The sequence below is a fragment of the Alternaria triticimaculans genome (genome assembly GCF_023758025.1).
Source record: "Alternaria triticimaculans strain BMP 0046 chromosome Unknown scaffold_16, whole genome shotgun sequence".
NCBI lineage: Eukaryota > Fungi > Ascomycota > Dothideomycetes > Pleosporales > Pleosporaceae > Alternaria > Alternaria triticimaculans.
The window spans coordinates 375,658-393,965 of record NW_026055973.1 but is presented as its reverse complement, the minus strand read 5'-3'; the positions used below and the strand labels follow the sequence as shown (position 1 = coordinate 393,965).

Sequence of the window (18,308 nt, the reverse complement as noted above, 5' to 3'; positions counted from 1 at the left end):
AGCCGTCCATCCTTTGTCTCATCGCTACAACGACCAGCTTCTTCTACACCCTCTACGTCCTCCGCCTCCGCCTCCGCCTCCGCCGCCCTGCCTGCGCTTCTCTGCAAGCAGCCGAAGCTGGTCGTCTCATATTCATTTTGCATCTCACCTTCTAGGCCGACTTCTCACTCCAACCCTCTAGCAACTCGGTCGGCAAACCTCACATGAGCGCGTAAACTGCCGTCTTTGGTGTTCACACGTGTTCGCCGTCTCAGACAGACCAATCCAATCACTCGTTCACTTAGCAACATGACTGAGCCTGAGAACAATGCCTCGAAGGCGTCGAGCGCTCCCCCAAAGACGACGAAGGCACCGGAACGCAAGAAGCTTGGAACACGAACGACATCGGACAGACTTCCCTGGCTCAGCAACAAAACTTCACAGGCCGTGGCTGCAACGTTCACGGATGGTCAGAACAGCACGACTGTGGAAAGCCCATGCAGCTCGCCTGTAGATGGTCACGAAAGCCCTAAGCCGTCTCCATCACCAAGCACGCGACCTAGCGGCAAGGTGACTGTCGCGACTGGGATTCAGCCCATTATCACGACCAGACCGATGCCACGAAGGAAGTCATCAGTACCAGCAGGTGAACGTCGGGTTCCATCAACAGCTACCAGTAGCCCATCCCCAGTGACGAGACATCGACAAGCCCAAACGCGTCGTTTCTCATTGGCGACTAATACAGTAACGCCGTTAAGGTCGGCGCATCGAACATCCATATCGCAGTCACATGAACCACAAAAGAGGCTTTCTGTCGTGAACATCAAACAGGATGTTGACGAGCTGGGAGTCAACCATGTTCACGATGCTCGCCCTCGCGCTGACAGCCTCGCGCCAGTCCCAAATCATCTTCAACAGTCCAGCACGTCAGACTGCACCAGCACGCCTCCAGCAGTCATCTCTAGAGTCACAATGTCTCCCACGCAACCGGCACCAGCCCGCGTTACCTTTGAGCGGGCGGCAAAACGAAAGATAAGCAACGCAGTAGAAGACTTGGAAGACATGGTACAGGACGCTGCCGCGGTTGCAGAGGTTGCCGATGATCGGGGCCAAATGGAAGAACTGTACACGATTATCGAGGGGGCGAGAGACGCCGTACACGACGCTACCACCGAGCCTGAATATCTCATGACAACTGCCCTTCCTCTGAAGGTGTCTGAGTCTTCAAGCTCGCCTTCTCGCACTCACAACGTACTCCCAGTTGTCGTTGATCGGACTAATCTGGATGATATCGCCCCCGACGTCCGTCTACATGCTGACCTGCCAAGAGCATCAGTGTCTTATGACTGGGCCTACTCGAACCAGAATGCGCGAAAAGAAAGCAGTTCTTCTACGTCGTCATGTTCGTCCAGTGACCGCAAAAGCGAACGAGACCACCTTCATGCCGATCTGCTTCTACCCAAGCTCGTTCAGCCAGCTCCGAGAGAACATGTGGATTTTGTCCTCCGTCCTGTGGGCCGTGATGAGTCTCGTGGTCGCTCTCGCCGACGCCACCACGGTGATTCCACACGACACCGACATCGACGCCACCAAAGCCCAAAGCTTGTGTGTCGACCCAAGCCCCGGCCCGAACCAAGAGATTCAGGCTTCGGTGAAACCGAGTGCTCATCCGACGAGGATGATGTACCATCGAAACCATATGGCGGCGAACTCACCGTGCGGGAACAGGCACACCATCATACGTTTAGTCTTCATCGACATCACCGTAGACAGCCAATTGCGAGAAACTGGTCTACGGGCAAGAAGCGTCTAACCGCCAGTATTGCATGCATCAACACAGCTCTGCTTGGCATCATCGTCGGTATCTACGCTGGTGAGGTACCTCGTATCCAGTACTCTCTCGCAGACGAACGCCATATCGTCATCATAGGCAATGCAGTACTCTACGCTGGACTTGCCATCTCGACCTTCTTCGCTTGGACACTACCTCTCCTGCACGGACGCAAGCCCTACATTCTCGCTTCTCTAGCGATCGCCTTGCCACTTCAGTTTCCCCAAGCTATTGTTGTAAGCGGGTACCACAATAAGGAGGCAAAGTACCGTGTTGGGCTCTTGTTATCACGTGGTGTATCTGGTTTCGTCCTCGGCTTCGCAAATGTCAATTACATCACTGTACTGCTTGACCTCTTTGGAGCTTCGCTACAGTCCAAGAACCCTCACCAAGAGTTCGTTGTCGCGAATGATGTCCGCCGCCATGGTGGAGGTATGGGCATGTGGCTGGGCATCTGGTCATGGTGCTGGATTGCTTCCATTGCCGTCGGCTTTCAGATTGGCGCTGCGATCATCGACTGTCTATCGCCGCAGTGGGGATTCTACATTATCGTCGTGATTCTGGCTTTTGCCTTGGTCCTCAACATCACGACTTCGGAAACGCGACGCGCACCCTTTCGGAAGTCTGTAACTGAGGTGTACGACAGAGACGAGAACTATATTACCAGGCGCGTGAGTCGGGGTGAGGTAAAGTTACATATCGAGACTGAGGGACCGAAGTATTGGTTTGAAGAAGTGTGGGCGGGTATCAAGCTCATGACAATGATGCTCTGCCAACCTGGCTTCCTCGTCCTGGCACTCTACCTTGGATGGATCTACGCGCAGGTGGTACTTGTGATCGTCCTTCTCGGTGCTCTGTTGTCGCGAGACTACCGATGGAAACCAACAAAGGTGGGCGCGGGCGTTATATCGATAGCTATTGGCGCCTTCCTTGCCATCCCCTTGACGAAAGCCGGCATCTTCTCTCGTGAGCGGAAAAGTGCATTTCGCACCGACTCCATGACCTTCCAGAAGCAAGTGACCTGGTCGAGCCATCTTGTCCGCCGCGCCATCTTCACGCTCACGCTTCCGCTGATGGGCATGGCGTACACTGTCTCGTCGGCTAGGTGCCCTCAACCATGGCTTGTACCGATTATCTTCGCTGGCGCTGTAGGATTCCTCAGTATCCTCGCCATAGCCGAATGCCATGGTCTGATGATGGAGACGTTCGATACATGTGACTTGCAACCTGGAGTCAACACGCGACATCGCTTGCAAAGCATGGCTGTACAAGATCGTAGAAGGAGGACAAACTACACATCATTCCCTCGTGTCACTGCGGGTATCTTCGCTAGCCAGATTATCGCTTTCGTCCTCGCCGCTGTCGCAACCATGGTGGGCGGCAACATGACGCGAAGTCTTGGCGCACAAAAGTCCACGGGTGCCACAGCGGGCATTCTCTTTGGCATCACTGTTCTTCTGATCCTGGTCCTCTGTCGCTTCAAGTCCGTACAAGTTATACCCAACCATACCTTCGGAACCCGTCGCGACACGGCAGCCTGGCAAGAGTTCAAAGATCTAGAAAACGTCGGCCGGGGCAGCGACTGGAAAGCTGTTGTAATTGGAAACCCCAGTGGTAAGATGAGAAGGATGAGTGTGCTTGAGCTGGGCGCATTGAGTCGCTGGACTGAGATCAGAAAGTTGAACTTTCTGATCAAAGGTGAGATGTTGGGACAGCCCAAGGAGAAGAAGAGGAGTTTCGATGGTAGTTGGTGATGGTGTTGTGAGAAGATTGTTTATACTACTGGAGAAGTGTTGAATAACCTGGAGACGGAGTATGAGAGTGAAACCCGTATTTTTCATGATACAACTACAAATCTCTCATGAAAGTGACCTCATGGTGACTAGCATGGGATTGTTGAGGTTGTAATGGCAACATGGTTGATCCCCTGAGCCGGCAAGCGGCGACGACGCACGGACTCCGCTGAAAAACCAAGCGTCACTGCCGAGCTCCATCCACCCTCACGAGACGAGCAGACGACCGGCGACACCCCATCTCCCCTCAGTCAATTCGCATCAACATGTCTCTCGCTGCATCACGTGCCGCCATACGGCAATCGACGTTCGCCGTCCGCCGCGCTGGCATCCGCAATGCCTCGACGACCGCCGAAGCCACCAACACTGTAAAGGAAACCGCGTCAAAGGCACAGTCAAAGGCCTCAGAGGGTCTCACCAAGGTCACAAGCTCGGCGAGCTCGGCCGCACAGAGTGCCGGTCAAGCCGCCAACAATGCGACACAGCAGGCCACGGGACGGGTAGGAAGGATGGTCAACTTCGTCAACGGTCAGTCACACCATCTCTGCGGCGGGGGAGGGTATCAATTGGCCATGTGCGAATTGCGTGCAGTAGTCTGAGCTGAGAGAGCAAACTGTGGAGTGCATTGGCTTGTCCGAACAGCTCTACATGGCTTATCAGGCGCAGCCATATTTGCATGGCTCACCCGTGACAGACGGATGGCCGCGAGTCGCAGAACGGCGGAGAACTCCAAACTGGGCTATAAACTGACAATACCACAGGACTGGTTCCCAAGGCTACCTACTACGGAAGGGTCGGACTCGAGCTCGGCAAGCTTATTGCCCACCAACGAAGCATGCAACCACCGTAAGCCTCCCAGCAGCACCACTCGACACACTGGGGTATCGGAATAATTACTAACGGCACACAGATCCGTCCAGACGATGCAGAACTACATCCAGCCCGCATTGAACGCTCTCCGCAACCCAACCTCGCTCTTCAACCGCGTAGCCAGCGAAGCCAACAGCGCCTCGCAGCAACCCGCCAACGTCCTTGCACAAGTCCGGAACATCCCCCGCGAACAATGGTACTCGATGGGTGTAGTTGTCGCCGAGGTGATTGGCTTCTTCTCGGTTGGCGAGATCATCGGCCGTTTCAAGCTTGTGGGCTACAGGACCAAGAAGGACGAGCACCACTGAGTGCGATGAGCTGAGGAAGCTACGACACGACTATTACAGCATGCACAAAGGTTCCAACGGTAGCGAGCAAGACGACGAGGGGGCGGCGAGGAAACACTGTACGATTTGGCGGGCAGGGAAGCTGAGCAAGTGTGTTTGCGGTGCACTCGGGACGCAAGGGATCCGATACTGTATACTGCACATACCTCTGATTTAGATTCCATTTTCTACACATGTGCAATTATTGGCAATGCATCTACTTCAGTCCAAGCACCTGCTTCAGTCAAACCAACGATAATGATAGCTGCGTGAATGCTCGAATGATCGGCGCTAGTTGCGCCGAATCGCCGCGGCCCAGTTATTTTTCTGAGCGCATCCATCCAACTTTTGCAGTGTGAACAAAACCCAAGTCGCCATGCCGGACAGGATATAACTCGCTCTTGTTGACTCTACCCTGATCCCCCGCCACTATGAACGTGTTCAAACTCCTCTCGCGATCCTCCAAAGCGGCGCCAAGCTCGTCCGCGCAAAAGCTTCCCTCCTCCGGCGCTGTCGCAAACCCGCAGCTGTTTGGCCACGACGACCCAGCACAACCGTCCGACACGTCGAATACCAGTCGCAAGAGGAAGAGAGGGCAGAATGGCCGGGATGCATCTCCTAGCGCAAATGACCTGCCCGCCGACCTCGACTTCTTCGGCGGCGGTGCAAGCAAAGAAGCAGACGTAAACGGAAGCACGCTATCCAAGAAGCAGAGGAAGAAGCAGAAGCAGCAAGAGAAGAAAGACGAAGAGGCTAGACTTCAAAACAATACAGAGGAAGTAGAAGAGGAGCCATACGATGTGGACGAGTGCAAGCGGATACTGCGCTCGCACAAGCTCAAGGTTTCGGTCCTGGAAGACTTCGCGCCGCAAGTAGAAGAGCCAGTCAAAGAAAAGAAGTCGAAGAAGCGGAAGAAGGAGAAGGAGGTCAAGGAGAAGAAGAAGGATGCGAAGAAGTCGCTCTACCCACAACCCCTCACCTCGTTTGCGCAGTTACGGACGCGATACGGTATCTCGAGACGACTGGCGGAGAATATAGCAGAGCAGGGGTACAAGCTACCTACCGAGGTGCAACTGGGAGCTTTGCCGTTGCTGCTGAGCAAGAAGGGGCGCGAGGGGTCGAGTGGTGCTACACAAGACGCCGAGGGCTTGTCTGGCGCTCAGTATAATGGGGATATCGATCTTTTGACCGTGGCGCCGACGGGCAGTGGAAAGACGATAGCGTTCCTGATACCGATTATCGATTCTCTGCTTGCGGAGGGTAAAATTCAGGATACGAAAGAGGGTCCTCGCGCCGTTATTCTTGCTCCTACGAGAGAACTCGCTGCGCAGATTGTCAATGAGGCGAGGAAATTGGCGAAGGGGACGGCGGTCAAGGCTACGCTTATGAGGAAGGGTATGCGAGTCGTAGACGAGCCAGAAGAAGAGATACAGGACGACGCAGAGAAAGCTGAGGTATCGGACAACGACGAAGACGAGTCTGAGTCGGAAGACGAGGAGACAGCAATAGCACCAAAGAAGAAGCAAGCTGGTCGACGGGCAGAGCTTGTGAAAGCTGCCATCTTGGTCGCGACACCACTGGCCCTGCTGAACGCCTTGAAGCACACGGATGGTACCGTCGCGGGTATCCCCAGTGTATCCCAACTCGTCCTCGACGAAGCAGACGTCCTCCTCGACCCTCTCTTCCGCGAACAAACCCTCGCAATATGGAATGCCTGCACGAACCCGAAGCTACGAATCGGTCTCTGGTCCGCAACAATGGGCTCGAATATCGACAGTCTGACAACGTCTACCTTGAACGACCGCTGGACCGCCCTTTCGACTTCATCGACTTCCCAATCCTCCAATGAACCTGATGCCACCCTCCCCGCACGACCCCCCCTCATCCGCCTCGTCGTCGGCCTCAAAGACTCCGCCATACCAAATATATCCCACCAACTCACCTACGCCGCAACCGAACAAGGCAAGCTCCTCGGTCTGCGCCAACTCCTGCATCCAACCTCTGTTTTCACATCATCTTCGACCCCTATCCTCCGGCCCCCTTTCCTCGTCTTCACACAAACCATCCCCCGCGCCATCGCCCTCCACTCCGAACTCCTCTACGACATCCCGCCTGAAGCGGGCGGTAGTTCGCGGATCGCAGTTTTGCATGCTGATCTGAGTTCGTCGGCTAGAGATGGCATAATGACGCGGTTCCGAAAGGGCGAGATCTGGGTCTTAATAACCACGGATTTGCTATCCCGCGGCGTGGACTTCCGCGGTTTAAACGGCGTGGTGAACTACGACGTCCCTTCCTCCGCAGCCGGCTACGTGCACCGCGTAGGGAGGACGGGGCGGGCTGGCCGCGAGGGAGGCGTCGCTGTGACGTTTTACACTCAAGACGATATTCCGTTTGTGAAGTTGATTGCGAATGTTATCCGGGCGAGCGAGAAGATGAGGGGGGTGCAGGAGGGTGAGGGGAGTGTCAAACAGTGGTTGTTGGATGCGTTGCCGACGCCTAGTAAGAGGGAGAGACAGATGCTTAAGAGGAGGGGTGTTGAGGCGAGGAGGAGTGTGAAGGCTGGGGCTAAGGATGGGAAGGTGGATAGGATTAGTAGTAAGAGTGGGTATGATCGCAAGATTGAGAATAAGAGGAAGGGGGCGAGGGAGGCGGCGAAGAAGAGGGAGACGGCTGGGCGAGGGCAGGAAAGTGGGGATGAGAGTGGGTTTGAGGGGTTTGATTAGATCGAAGAATGTTGAGACGGTGTGTCTGAATAGTATATGTGATACTCTTATCTTCAGAACATTACATGCCGATGTGGGTGGATGACCGTGTTTGTGAGCTTTCTACTCGATTTAGAAGTGATGCATACGGGAGCTTCTATGCATGTGTGTTTAAGTTCTACCTTAATCCGAGTTTCAATGTTTATATGTCCTGTTCCTGTGGCTGAATATAGGCGTATCAACTGTCGATGCCCGCTGCATAACCTACAATTACACCTTAATACACCATGATAGAAAGTGTTATTCTGTAACAGCAAAGATTGAGACACGACGCGTTATCTATATTCTCTACTCTTCTGATTGTTTTACCAAGTCGAAGTTGTAGTCTAAGGAGTTGACATCTGTACACTCCATCATAACACGATACTATACCATCACTGCGTTACAAGACTAATCTGCCTATTGACTCCACGATCTCCTTACCAGACGTCTCGTCTTTGTCTTATACATCCATCACCGTCGGCGAAGCGCGTTCCGTCCTCTTGGGCCTAGATACAGGACCTTCACGATTGTACATGCAAAGCTGAAGTGGCTCTTGGAGAGCTGGGGGACATAAGGCATGGGCTTTGGTATCCTTGGTAGGGCCGAGGTTTGCTCCTAGGTGAGCGTGTAGTTAGTGCTTCTAATGCCGCTTTCAATCTTCTCCTCTTGTTTGGCGGATACAACTTGATGGTCTTTCCAAAGTTGCGTCGTATACTTGCTTTTTCGGTCCTCGCTTGCTGCCCATGCTCGTCTTTTGCTCTAATCCTATACTAGACATATCGACGACGACGACGAGTGGCACGGAGAAATTGACCGCGATATCAGCAACGGGTATGGTACCCATCGCTCATGTTGTAGAGTCTTGGTAGTCCTCACTTGCCAGGGTCCATGGGATTCATCCTGCCCCTCGGATAGCTCCGAAAAAGCAAACATAATCCCGTGCAGCAGTGCAGCTGACGGGAAAAAGCATTTCCGGCGCTGTCTCTTGTGGCTTGCAGACGCACAAGGAATTCCTTTGTCCGTTCCATTCTCGACTGCTGGTATCCCATCCTTCGCTTAGCCGGCACCCTGAGATCTGCTCGAGAGCCAGCCTCGGCCCAGTCCGCTTGGCTGCCCAGGTCGATCGAGAGACGATCTGGTCTCTTGATGCAAGTCACCGGTTCGTACATCCCGATAGCTGGTCTAGGGACGTCAAACACGGCCGACTGTTGTTGATGCGGCCCGGTCTTAGTCCTTTCATCGCACTCACGCTGTTACTTTGAGGGTGTGAAGGCATGCGAGCCTTGTGCGACGGCGGTCCTGAACTCCATGTCCACTTATGTCCGTCAAATCCCTCGTCCCGATCGGTGTCGTTGTGCGGAACCGCGCTATGAATCTCATTCCTGGTCGGCCTCTTGCTCCGGACTCCAATCCCTAAAGATCTCATTAACAAGCAATGTGACCACGAGCTGACGCAGTTTGCGACGATTCCCTGGCTGAGTGGCCAGCGAGCTTATGCGTCGGAGGAAATAGGCAGAGTACTGCTGCGGTGGAACGAGAAAAGATGGGTGCTGAGGACCATGGTCGAAGCGGGCGAACGCTGTGTTGACTTATCCATCTGCGGGCTGGTTCATAGATCAAGACGCTCTTGACCGTGCAATCAGCTTCGAACCGTGGGGGAGATCCAATCGCATCTTACTCGGCTCACACTGCCTCACAGATAACATGGGCGTGGTGGGTGGCGCTTGCACCACCCCGCATCTCATAGCCTAATCACTCAGCTGTTCAAAGGCGATTACAGGCGTAAATTTCCGGATGTTGCAAAATTCCGTACATGTGTCCCTCTGTGGTCTGACGAGTAAAAGTCTCGAGTTCGAAGGACTCAGTGTCTGTCCGTAGAATTGTTCCAGACCGATGACTGTTAAGATCGCCTACCGCGTCTATCCTGTCAGCTGGGTAGGGCGGTTCGAGGCGTTTTGAGGCGTACGGATACGGGTAGCAGCAGGATCGTTTGGCTGCCGCTGTCGTGTCCACACCAGGAAGCCAAGAAACGTGGGCTATTGCCGGTGAAGTCGTGTAACCATGTCGCAGTGGACCATACCCGTCTGTGATTACGCGGACTCAATTCGATTGTTTTGAATGGTCGTCCTCTTCAGTGCGGTTCTTTCGATAGAGCGCAATAATACGCTAATCTGAACGGCATCTCAGGGCTGACATGATAAAATTGTGTCTCGTGCCACATTCCTATTTAGCTCGACACCGACGTACTTACCAATCTTTCTCTTGCGTTGTATCGACTTGCCGTTTAAGTATTTCAGCAGGCAAAATTCTGTATGCGAACCGGGGTAGCCGAAACGCAGTCCTCGGCCTGCAATGCAGGTCAAGCAAGGGATTATAATGGCGTGCATGCGGCAAGGCGCAGGCCTAGGGTACGCACAGCATCTGAAGTTCGTGCATGCTACACATCTCAACAGAATTGTGTGGGCCATATGGATGGCTCGAACATCCCCGTACGTGTGCGATGCGCGGATGTACCTGGAACCATGGACTGCGCAAGTGTTTCCTGGTGCATTCAGATGGAAGGATTCCGTGTTCATACGATCGGCAGATCTCGAAATTGGTTATTTTCGGACGGTCCATATCGCGTTACATGGTGTTGCAGGACAATGCAGTATCGGAGATACAGTCAAGCGATACCCCTAGGGTTTGTAGGATGTTATGCGTGCAGACCTATCGTCAAGGACTTTACGCAATTGTGCCGCACCCTCCCCAGAGATAGAAGGAAGTCTATTGCATGGCTGTTTAGTGTAGATATGAGATGTTGCACTCTGATTAATGATCCGCAAGACAGTATCGAGATGCCTAATCTTGATCAGTGCGATTTTAATGCTGGGATAGCATACATGTTTGCCAGTCCTTGTCTCATGGCCGAAAGCAGGATTGTCCTATCAGGTATGCTTATCGTCACAAGATAGTCGGCGCCACGAGCGGGTAACGCCTACACAGCCCTGCGGTCGACTTTTCTGTCTGCGTGAAATTTGCGGTGGATCAGTTGACGCGAATGAGAGAGGGTGTAATCCGATAGACGTTCCTTGCACGTGCTGTGGTGAGCGTCCACTCTGGTGTACCGTGGCTTATGCACGACATCAGAGATCGACCGAGGTCCTGTTAGACGACCGCTCGCTTCACTTGGCAGTCTTGTATATTTTGACGTGATGGAAATGTTCGTGGAAGTTATTGGTACTCGTCCCGTGGCAGCGAGTGGCTTGGTTGTCAACACATGCGCTTGGAGGGGTATGCCTTGTTGGAATGTCAGCAAAGATGACTGTAGATGCCAAAGACTAAGAACTCGATGTCTTTGTTCTACCTTCCTTCCGGAGGATCAGCTTATGCAGCTAAATAATTTTCACACCGTTCGCGAAGGGCCATGGCTATGCACAAGGACATAAGCTATCTGGGCGGGTTTGGGACCAGGTATCTGCAGCCGCATACAGTGCAGAATATGGATAAGGACATCGTTATAGCCCCCAATCCTAGTCGGATTATAGTGGCCTCCAATCTCCGGCAGTGCGGGATATGTTCCACGTAATATGACGCGTCCAACAGTGTCGCAGCTGGAAACCTGCAAAGAATGTTCAGCGACATATCCATGGGCGGATTTTTGCGCCGCACAACTGTGTCGCACGACCCCTTTGACTGTGTCGCCGTCCGAGCAGTATTATTGTTCAAAGTACGAGATACGTAGTGACGTGTGAGGGCCTGCAGAGGTGGCTCGGCTAGAGGTGGTGTGAGTGTGTGGGGAACACCTGGTCGAGAGCGCTTCGGGACTGGCGATCAGCACGATTGATTAGCGCGTCCTTAGCGTCCTCCAGGGACTCGCATGACCCTGGCCCCCGCGCGGAAGGTCAAGCATCGTACGAGACTGTAGCCACACTTGATACACTGTTAAGTTTAGCATACACCCGTACGCTTGACTGAACGCGTCGTTGAGTGCAGGAGGGCTGTGGATCATATGTTGGCGAGTACGATAGGGCATTCATGTGCACAGGTGACTGATCGGCGCTAGTCTCTCGGTCGATCTCAAGCTGTTGTAGCTTCAGGCAAGCAGCAACCACCACCACTTGACCCGCCTCGATCCGTTACCAGCCCACTTCTTTCGCCTTTACTGTCTTACCATACTGCTTTGGTAGCACGCTTACGTCTTTCAATGGAGTGAGTCCCAAAGCACGCAAGACGCTCGCACTTGCGTGTACCTTTTCAGGTCGGTTTCCTGGGTCGGCTGCGCCCCTCTCCGCACCCAGAGGCAATGGCGGTTCCCCAAAACACTCCTTGCATGGCAATTCCACAACGCTATCATCATCCAGCTGAGTGCGGCAGGTATCGCCGATGAGAATTGTACACTAACACCATAGGAACGGCTTGGCTGAACATACCGTTCAAGAGACACCGAGACAACGACGGTGCCCGTGAAAACCGATGGCCGAGCTGAATCAATGATTACATTCTCCAAGGAAACACCAAGATCTCACTTCGGGTCACTCTCGTTCACGGTGCACATCGTGAGCTGGGCAAGAGCAAGCCCGGTCTTTGGGAAGGTCATCTGGACGTCTTTTGTTGAAAGTGTGCAACTCCAGCAGGAAAAGCCTCAGACGATTCAAAACTTGAAACTTTACTTGTGTAGTCAGCTGCGACATCTTCTGGCGAAGACACCCTAGGCTTTGTCCCCGGACCCAAGCTCCGGGTGAGTGGAGGGCATCAGGGCCATCACCAGCCTTATCCAGCACTTGATGACCTCTCGACAGTATACCAAGTAAGAAACACACCCAATCTTGGGTCAAATGGGTCAACTATAGCTGAGGATAGCTTTGCCTTGAGGCTGGCGTAAGCCCACGTTCAAATTACGATCTCATGTCTACTTTTGCCAAAGAGTTCATCAATTCACCTTACGTTATCAACACTGAACGTCGACCCTTCGGTTGACACCTTTGTACTACCTTTCAGTTGACTAGAGAAAAGCTGTGTGACAGTTATAGGTACTAGTCAATTTTCACAGGTCTTCGCCTGAACACTAGCGGAATGTATCTCGGACTTTGGCCGCTCCATCAGGTAGTCGAGCACCTTACCACGACTTTCACTGATTAGATCCAAGACAGTTTTGTCTAACATGGAGCTACCAAGACGCCTTGTACGTCGTCCTGATAGCGCGGCTCGTCGAACATTACGGATCTGTCATCGTTTCAGTCACACTGAAATGTGTTTCTCGGATGCATGAGATCTCGACAGCGAAAGTCCACCAGATGGGTCTTGATAGTAGTTGAGGCTCAATGGCGCTGGACCCTGTTTCGTCTGTGGCGCAGGAGCGCTTAACATGAGGTACATTCGTGTATGGCTCTGGCTTTCGCGAGGAACCGGCAAGCGATCCGCAATATGTGGAGGATCCTCTCTGCCCGTGTCTCTGGTTAATGACGCAATAACCGAGACCATTTTGACAGCTGTCACCTGGCATCCGTGGGGTGTGATTTTCGCCTTGCGATGTGGCATGATGATCCACCAAGATCAATGCTCTTTTCCGTCTATAGTACAATCATTACTGGCATTGGGCATCAACGTGCTGAACTCACACAGAAGGTCAAGGATATAAGATACGCAGTCTACATCTGCTCATCTGAAAGCCGGATGTAGACGTTGACGGGACCGAAAGGGAGGGCTTCATGCAGGGAAGCGCCAGCAGCCATGACCCATCTTTCGTTCGATCGCTCGCATGCTGGACGCCCACCCACCTTTGTAAATTACATGCAGTATGCAGCAGCAAGCCGTTTACATGGTAGACAGTCAGGTAATTGGATGCGCGTATGGCTTCCCGCGGCCCGACGACTGGATCTGCATAAGCATGGTATAAACCCCGTCTCTGCAGCGTTCTACACGGCGTTTGAGTTTGGAGGCATGCGTACCCGGACCTTGTACGTCTTCATCCGGTGCAGGTACCTTTCCAATGTTCTGGTCCAGCGGGACAAAGACAATAATTGCAGTCAACCTGAAGCAAGGTAGCAGGAAGTCCAGGCAATTCGCTACTGTATACGGCAATGTCTCCGACGAAAAAGCCATCGGTCGACGTACGACCAATACAGGCTACTAGTGTCTAGAGGGACGGAGCACGCCAACAATATGGACCGGCGAGGCACATGGGATTGTTGCTCTAGCAGCGACAGACCGTGGCGACCCGTCGCTGTTGCAGGTGCTCGGCTACAGAGAATGGGCAATCGAGTAAATTAAGTGAACAGCCCCGGAATTTTTCCCGTTGGTCAGCGGCAGCGACACAACAACGAGGGCTGTCGCAGCATGAGTGTGGATGAGTGGTAATAAGTAATTAGCCGTGCCGGAAGCATGTACGAACGGAAGATGGAGACGCCAGCCCTGCCGCCAAAGGGTAACGAAGCGCCTATCGTCGCTATTGCGCCACGCTTGGTAAGGTCCGCTTGCAGCGGCTAGTGCATGGGACTCTAAGACGAGAGAGTGGGCAATTCAGGCCTAGAGCCATTGATCTCAGATGGTCTGGCGCCAAGCGGGGTCTCATATTGACCAGGACCCATCGATCATCAGCCGCATCGTTCATAGCCCGCGCGTCGGCTCCGTATCGACGAGCTGGCGGCGTCAGGAGGACCAGTGGGCGATGGCAAAGGCATGTCAAGATTCGCCGTAGTGGATGGCGCGATGAGGTGAGAGTAGTGGGGAGGCGTGTTGTCTCGTGCCCCAACGGCACCAGCACCGGAGCGACCGCGGGGCGGTTACAATGAGGGCCCTTGTCAGCAATGCACCACGATGCAGTCGATCCCTGAAAGCGCTGCAGCTAGGGTGGCTAGGAATATGCGAGCGATTCAACGGCTGGCGGGATCCAAGCATGACGCTCGAGCTCAGTGGGCGCATTCGCTATTCCCGACTCGTACACACCCTGGTCACTACTGGAATTTCGCAACTACCTCATGCTCCAGCCATGTTCACACTACCCCAAAGTCTGCTAAGGGAATCTCATGCAGCTTAAACAGCGCCGGGAGCGAAACATGTCCTCGCCGCCCTAGCCCGCTCGCAAGCATCTGTTTAAATACCTGTCACTTCCGCTGCTTCCCCGATGCAAGCGGCTTTTCACTCCCACCATTCGATGTGATCTTCGTTTACCGTCCACCGTCGTAGTTCACGTTCCGCACTACCACACTCGTTGGCCGTCACCATGTTCTCTTTCCCATTAGCCTTGTTCCCCAATTGGAGTTGGTTTTGTATCTTTTTGGCTCTCTTGTAAGTCTACCATAGCTGCCACTGCCAGCCTTCCCCGCACTTTGGACGACACTGACTCGGTACCACAGTTTGTTTCGATATGTCAGATTATGGGTGAACCTGGCGAGCAACTGGACGTACACACCCATGAAGCCTGTCGACGACCCTACCATCACATCAAAGGACATGACTGTCATCATCCCAACAGTTGCTGAAAACCTGCAACAACTAAAAGAGACGGTTCAAAGCGCATACCGTCTCGAGCCATTAAGCCTCCTCCTCGTCACACCCGACTCGCGAGTAAAGCGCGTGTACCAGATGGTAGAAGAGCTGGGCAGCCCCAAGATCATTCAAGTTCTATCCGTCAGCCAGGCCAACAAGCGTCGACAGCTATGCCGAGCCATTCCCGAGGTCGAGACCAAGATCACGCTTCTACTTGACGACGATGTATGGTTACCGGAGAAGTTTACCAAATGGATTCTTGCTCCTTTCGAAGACCCATCTGTCGGAGGTGTTGGAACTAACCAGCAAATCCGCCGCTTCAACCGCTCCAGCATCTGGGAGTTTCTGGGTGCCATCTATCTGGTGAGGAGGAACTTTGACTGCACTGCCTGCAACTGGATCGACGGTGGCCTACCATGCTTATCTGGACGCGCCGTTGCCTATCGATCCGAGATCCTACAAGACCCCAATTTTACCTACGGCTTCACGCACGAGACATGGGGCAGCGATCACTTCCTCAACGCCGACGACGACAACTTCATCACGCGATGGTTGTTCTCACACAACTGGAAGATCCAAATGCAAAACCACCGCGAATGCGAAGTCGAGACGACCCTTGAGGACGATTCGAAATATCTTCGTCAATGTCTGCGATGGGTCCGCTCCAACTGGAGGAGCAATCTGACTAGCCTGACGGAGGGTTACATGTGGATGGTGAGTGCCGCTAGTTTCCAATATTTGCACAGATTTCGCGTTGTTGGACGCCCGCCAAGCCAGCCCCTCTTTTGACTTCGCCGATTCGCGCTACCTTTGCTAATCCTTGCGCAATAGAACTACCCATGGTCCCTCTACGCCGTCTTCCAAACCACGCTTACGCAATGGGCCTTCCTCCTCGATTGCGCCCTCTTCGTCTCGGTCTACCTCGCGCTGGCGGAGGCAGGATACTACGCAGCAGAGGACGACAAGCAAGCCCATGAGCAGGACTGGCAGCGCAACCTTTTCTGGGCGCTGTTCCTCGCGCATTGGGTCTTCGCGAAGACGATCAAGCTAATTCCCCATTTGTTAAGAAACCCGGGCGACGTCCGCTTCGTCCCGGTCTCGATTCTTTTCGGCTATTTCCACAACCTGATCAAGCTCTACGGCTGCATCACCGTGACAGAGGTATGTCATGAATCATTCATCGCGCTCGTTTCAACCTTGCTGACGGCTTGCTATCAGACCACATGGGGTACTCGCGAGGGTGCAGATGCCGACGACAACATCAGGATGTTGCCTATCCCGCCGATGGCGACAATTACCCCTCCCCTGACGCCTCCACCAGGCGGACGCGTGCTTCGCGAGCGAGGCGCCGGTTTTCCGATGATGAATTAGACGACGATTTTTCCCTTTCTGGCCGGCATTCCAGGCCCCGGCCGCGCGTTTTTTGGATGCATTAATGTTAGACGCATGTCAGTTTGAAGCATAGCATCTACCAGTACACGCATGGTAGAGCCGCGCTGTGTTGTTTCCTACTATTGAGCGTGGCAGCTCTCGGATACCAAAATGGGCCCGGTTGGATGCAAGGTGTTCAAGGAGTTTACGGCCATGGTCGAATTTGCAGCGTCTTTCCACGCGCCGTGTTGGTGAATACCCAACCATGTAGTCTACGCAAAAGTCACAACAAATGACAATGATGATGACCGTTATTACAGTCGCTCTGTTTGGTGCCTTCCTCCACTTCCAACGTCGCAGCTCGCTCCTGCCGTCCCCCGAGGCGCGTAGTCAGCCGCGACTGCTCTGGCTCCACGTCTCACAATTGTGCAACCGCGGCACAAAAACTCTATCCCAACATCACAGCTGTTTCCCGAGCAACACACGACCCCCTGGTCAGCCGTCTTAGGCGTCCTACCCGCGCTGCACGGCCTACAAGTAGCGCGAACCATCACCCGCATCGAGGACATCGCCTGCTTCATCGTTTACGGCAAAGATGTGGGAGTCTGGGCCGCCTCGAGACAAATAGCGGCACGTTATCTGAGACGGGCGCACTACGAAGAGGATAGGTAGGCAATACTTCCGAACGAACCACTCAAAGGCGGCAGGTGCGAAGGGCAGGTACCTAGGTACCCCTCGGTTTACGGGATAAGGGAATTGAAGAACCCACTCCCCAAGTCTCGGAACTACCTCGTATCTCCGCTTTCGGCCATGGCCCGCAGCATCGTTTAATCTGTGGCTTTGCGCAATGTCACTCTCGCAGCTGGCCTTCTCCCACGCCAAATCCGCCCTTCGTCTACTGCTGCAGAGTATTCCGTCCAGCATCGGCTGCAGCAAGCCCTAGGGGTCAGCGTTGTTCTGGCACTTTCGACTCCCCTATCGCGATCCGATGGCGCTGAAAAGTCGATGGCGTCCACAGGTCTTCCCACCAACGAAGCTGCCCACTCAAGCGGGCCTGCATGCTGCACGTCCTAGCTGAAGCTTCAAGGAAACCATGCCGGCGCCGAACTTCTCATGCACACTTGCATCGCTGGCCCTCATCAAACATCATCGTGCGTTGCGGCAATTTTCTTCCCTACCCACGACACAAATTCTGCGTCTTGTCAACAGGGACGATGACGGATGACAGATGCATGAGCCCTGGTCTTCTAGCGAGCCAGCAAATCGCACGGAAGAGACCCTTTGTCCAAACCTTATGCTGGTCATCCCGCTCCCGCAGGCCTGTGTGTCCAGAGCCAAGCTCCCACGCGCTAGACTGGCGCTCTCTGCGGCGCGACGCCTGACCCATTTCTCCACCTCTCGTCATAGCTGCCTGTCACTGCGTACGTAGCATTCGCAGCAGATGGGCCACCAGGCATCGAACAGCACACATGTACATTGATACTCTGTAGCCAAGCTGTCGCAAGCATCTGTGCCGCATCCCCGATGCAACACGCTGCAGACAGCTTTAGGCACGGACTTGCAGTTCAACTCTCGCGTGCCGTGTCCCAGAGCATTTACCAATACCGGACGGAACATTGTCATTGGTGCCTGGCTTGTCAAAAGTACTACAACTGCACAGGTGCAGACTGGGCGAGCGCCACGCACTAGCCAAAATGGCAATGAACATCTCCCATCGAGATGACAATGACTGCTCAATATACACGCTTGCAAGATGGCACAACCTATCTGCTCCCCACGTAACACGACATGGGCCGGGATGCCTGATGATGGCAGCGCAATCAGTCTGCACTTCCGGACAATTGACATTCGCTTGATCCTGCTTGTCAGCAGCCGAAACGTTGTCCAAACAGCTGGGTCGAAGGCGAAAACTCTGCACATCTCG

General features: G+C 53.8%; 4 protein-coding genes across 4 annotated transcripts; all 4 read left to right on the top strand.

Annotated features, from left to right (window-relative positions):
- Positions 1-951: 951 nt before the first annotated feature.
- Positions 952-3,564, top strand: J4E78_008707 (uncharacterized protein; the record flags this gene model as incomplete). The annotated part of the gene is made up of 1 exon (XM_049369307.1): positions 952-3,564. One exon carries the CDS (start codon positions 952-954, stop codon positions 3,562-3,564), a length of 2,613 nt encoding a protein of 870 aa, XP_049219008.1.
- Positions 3,565-3,869: 305 nt separating this feature from the next.
- On the top strand, positions 3,870-4,781 carry J4E78_008706 (uncharacterized protein; the record flags this gene model as incomplete). Its single annotated transcript, XM_049369306.1, has 3 exons — positions 3,870-4,131; positions 4,365-4,449; positions 4,514-4,781. 3 exons carry the CDS (start codon positions 3,870-3,872, stop codon positions 4,779-4,781), a joined length of 615 nt encoding a protein of 204 aa, XP_049219007.1.
- Positions 4,782-5,230: 449 nt separating this feature from the next.
- On the top strand, positions 5,231-7,522 carry J4E78_008705 (uncharacterized protein; the record flags this gene model as incomplete). Its single annotated transcript, XM_049369305.1, has 1 exon — positions 5,231-7,522. One exon carries the CDS (start codon positions 5,231-5,233, stop codon positions 7,520-7,522), a length of 2,292 nt encoding a protein of 763 aa, XP_049219006.1.
- A 7,225-nt stretch (positions 7,523-14,747) lies between these two features.
- J4E78_008704 (uncharacterized protein) lies at positions 14,748-16,384 on the top strand (the record flags this gene model as incomplete). The annotated part of the gene is made up of 4 exons (XM_049369304.1): positions 14,748-14,812; positions 14,881-15,727; positions 15,845-16,174; positions 16,232-16,384. 4 exons carry the CDS (start codon positions 14,748-14,750, stop codon positions 16,382-16,384), a joined length of 1,395 nt encoding a protein of 464 aa, XP_049219005.1.
- Between the last annotated feature and the right edge of the window lie 1,924 nt (positions 16,385-18,308).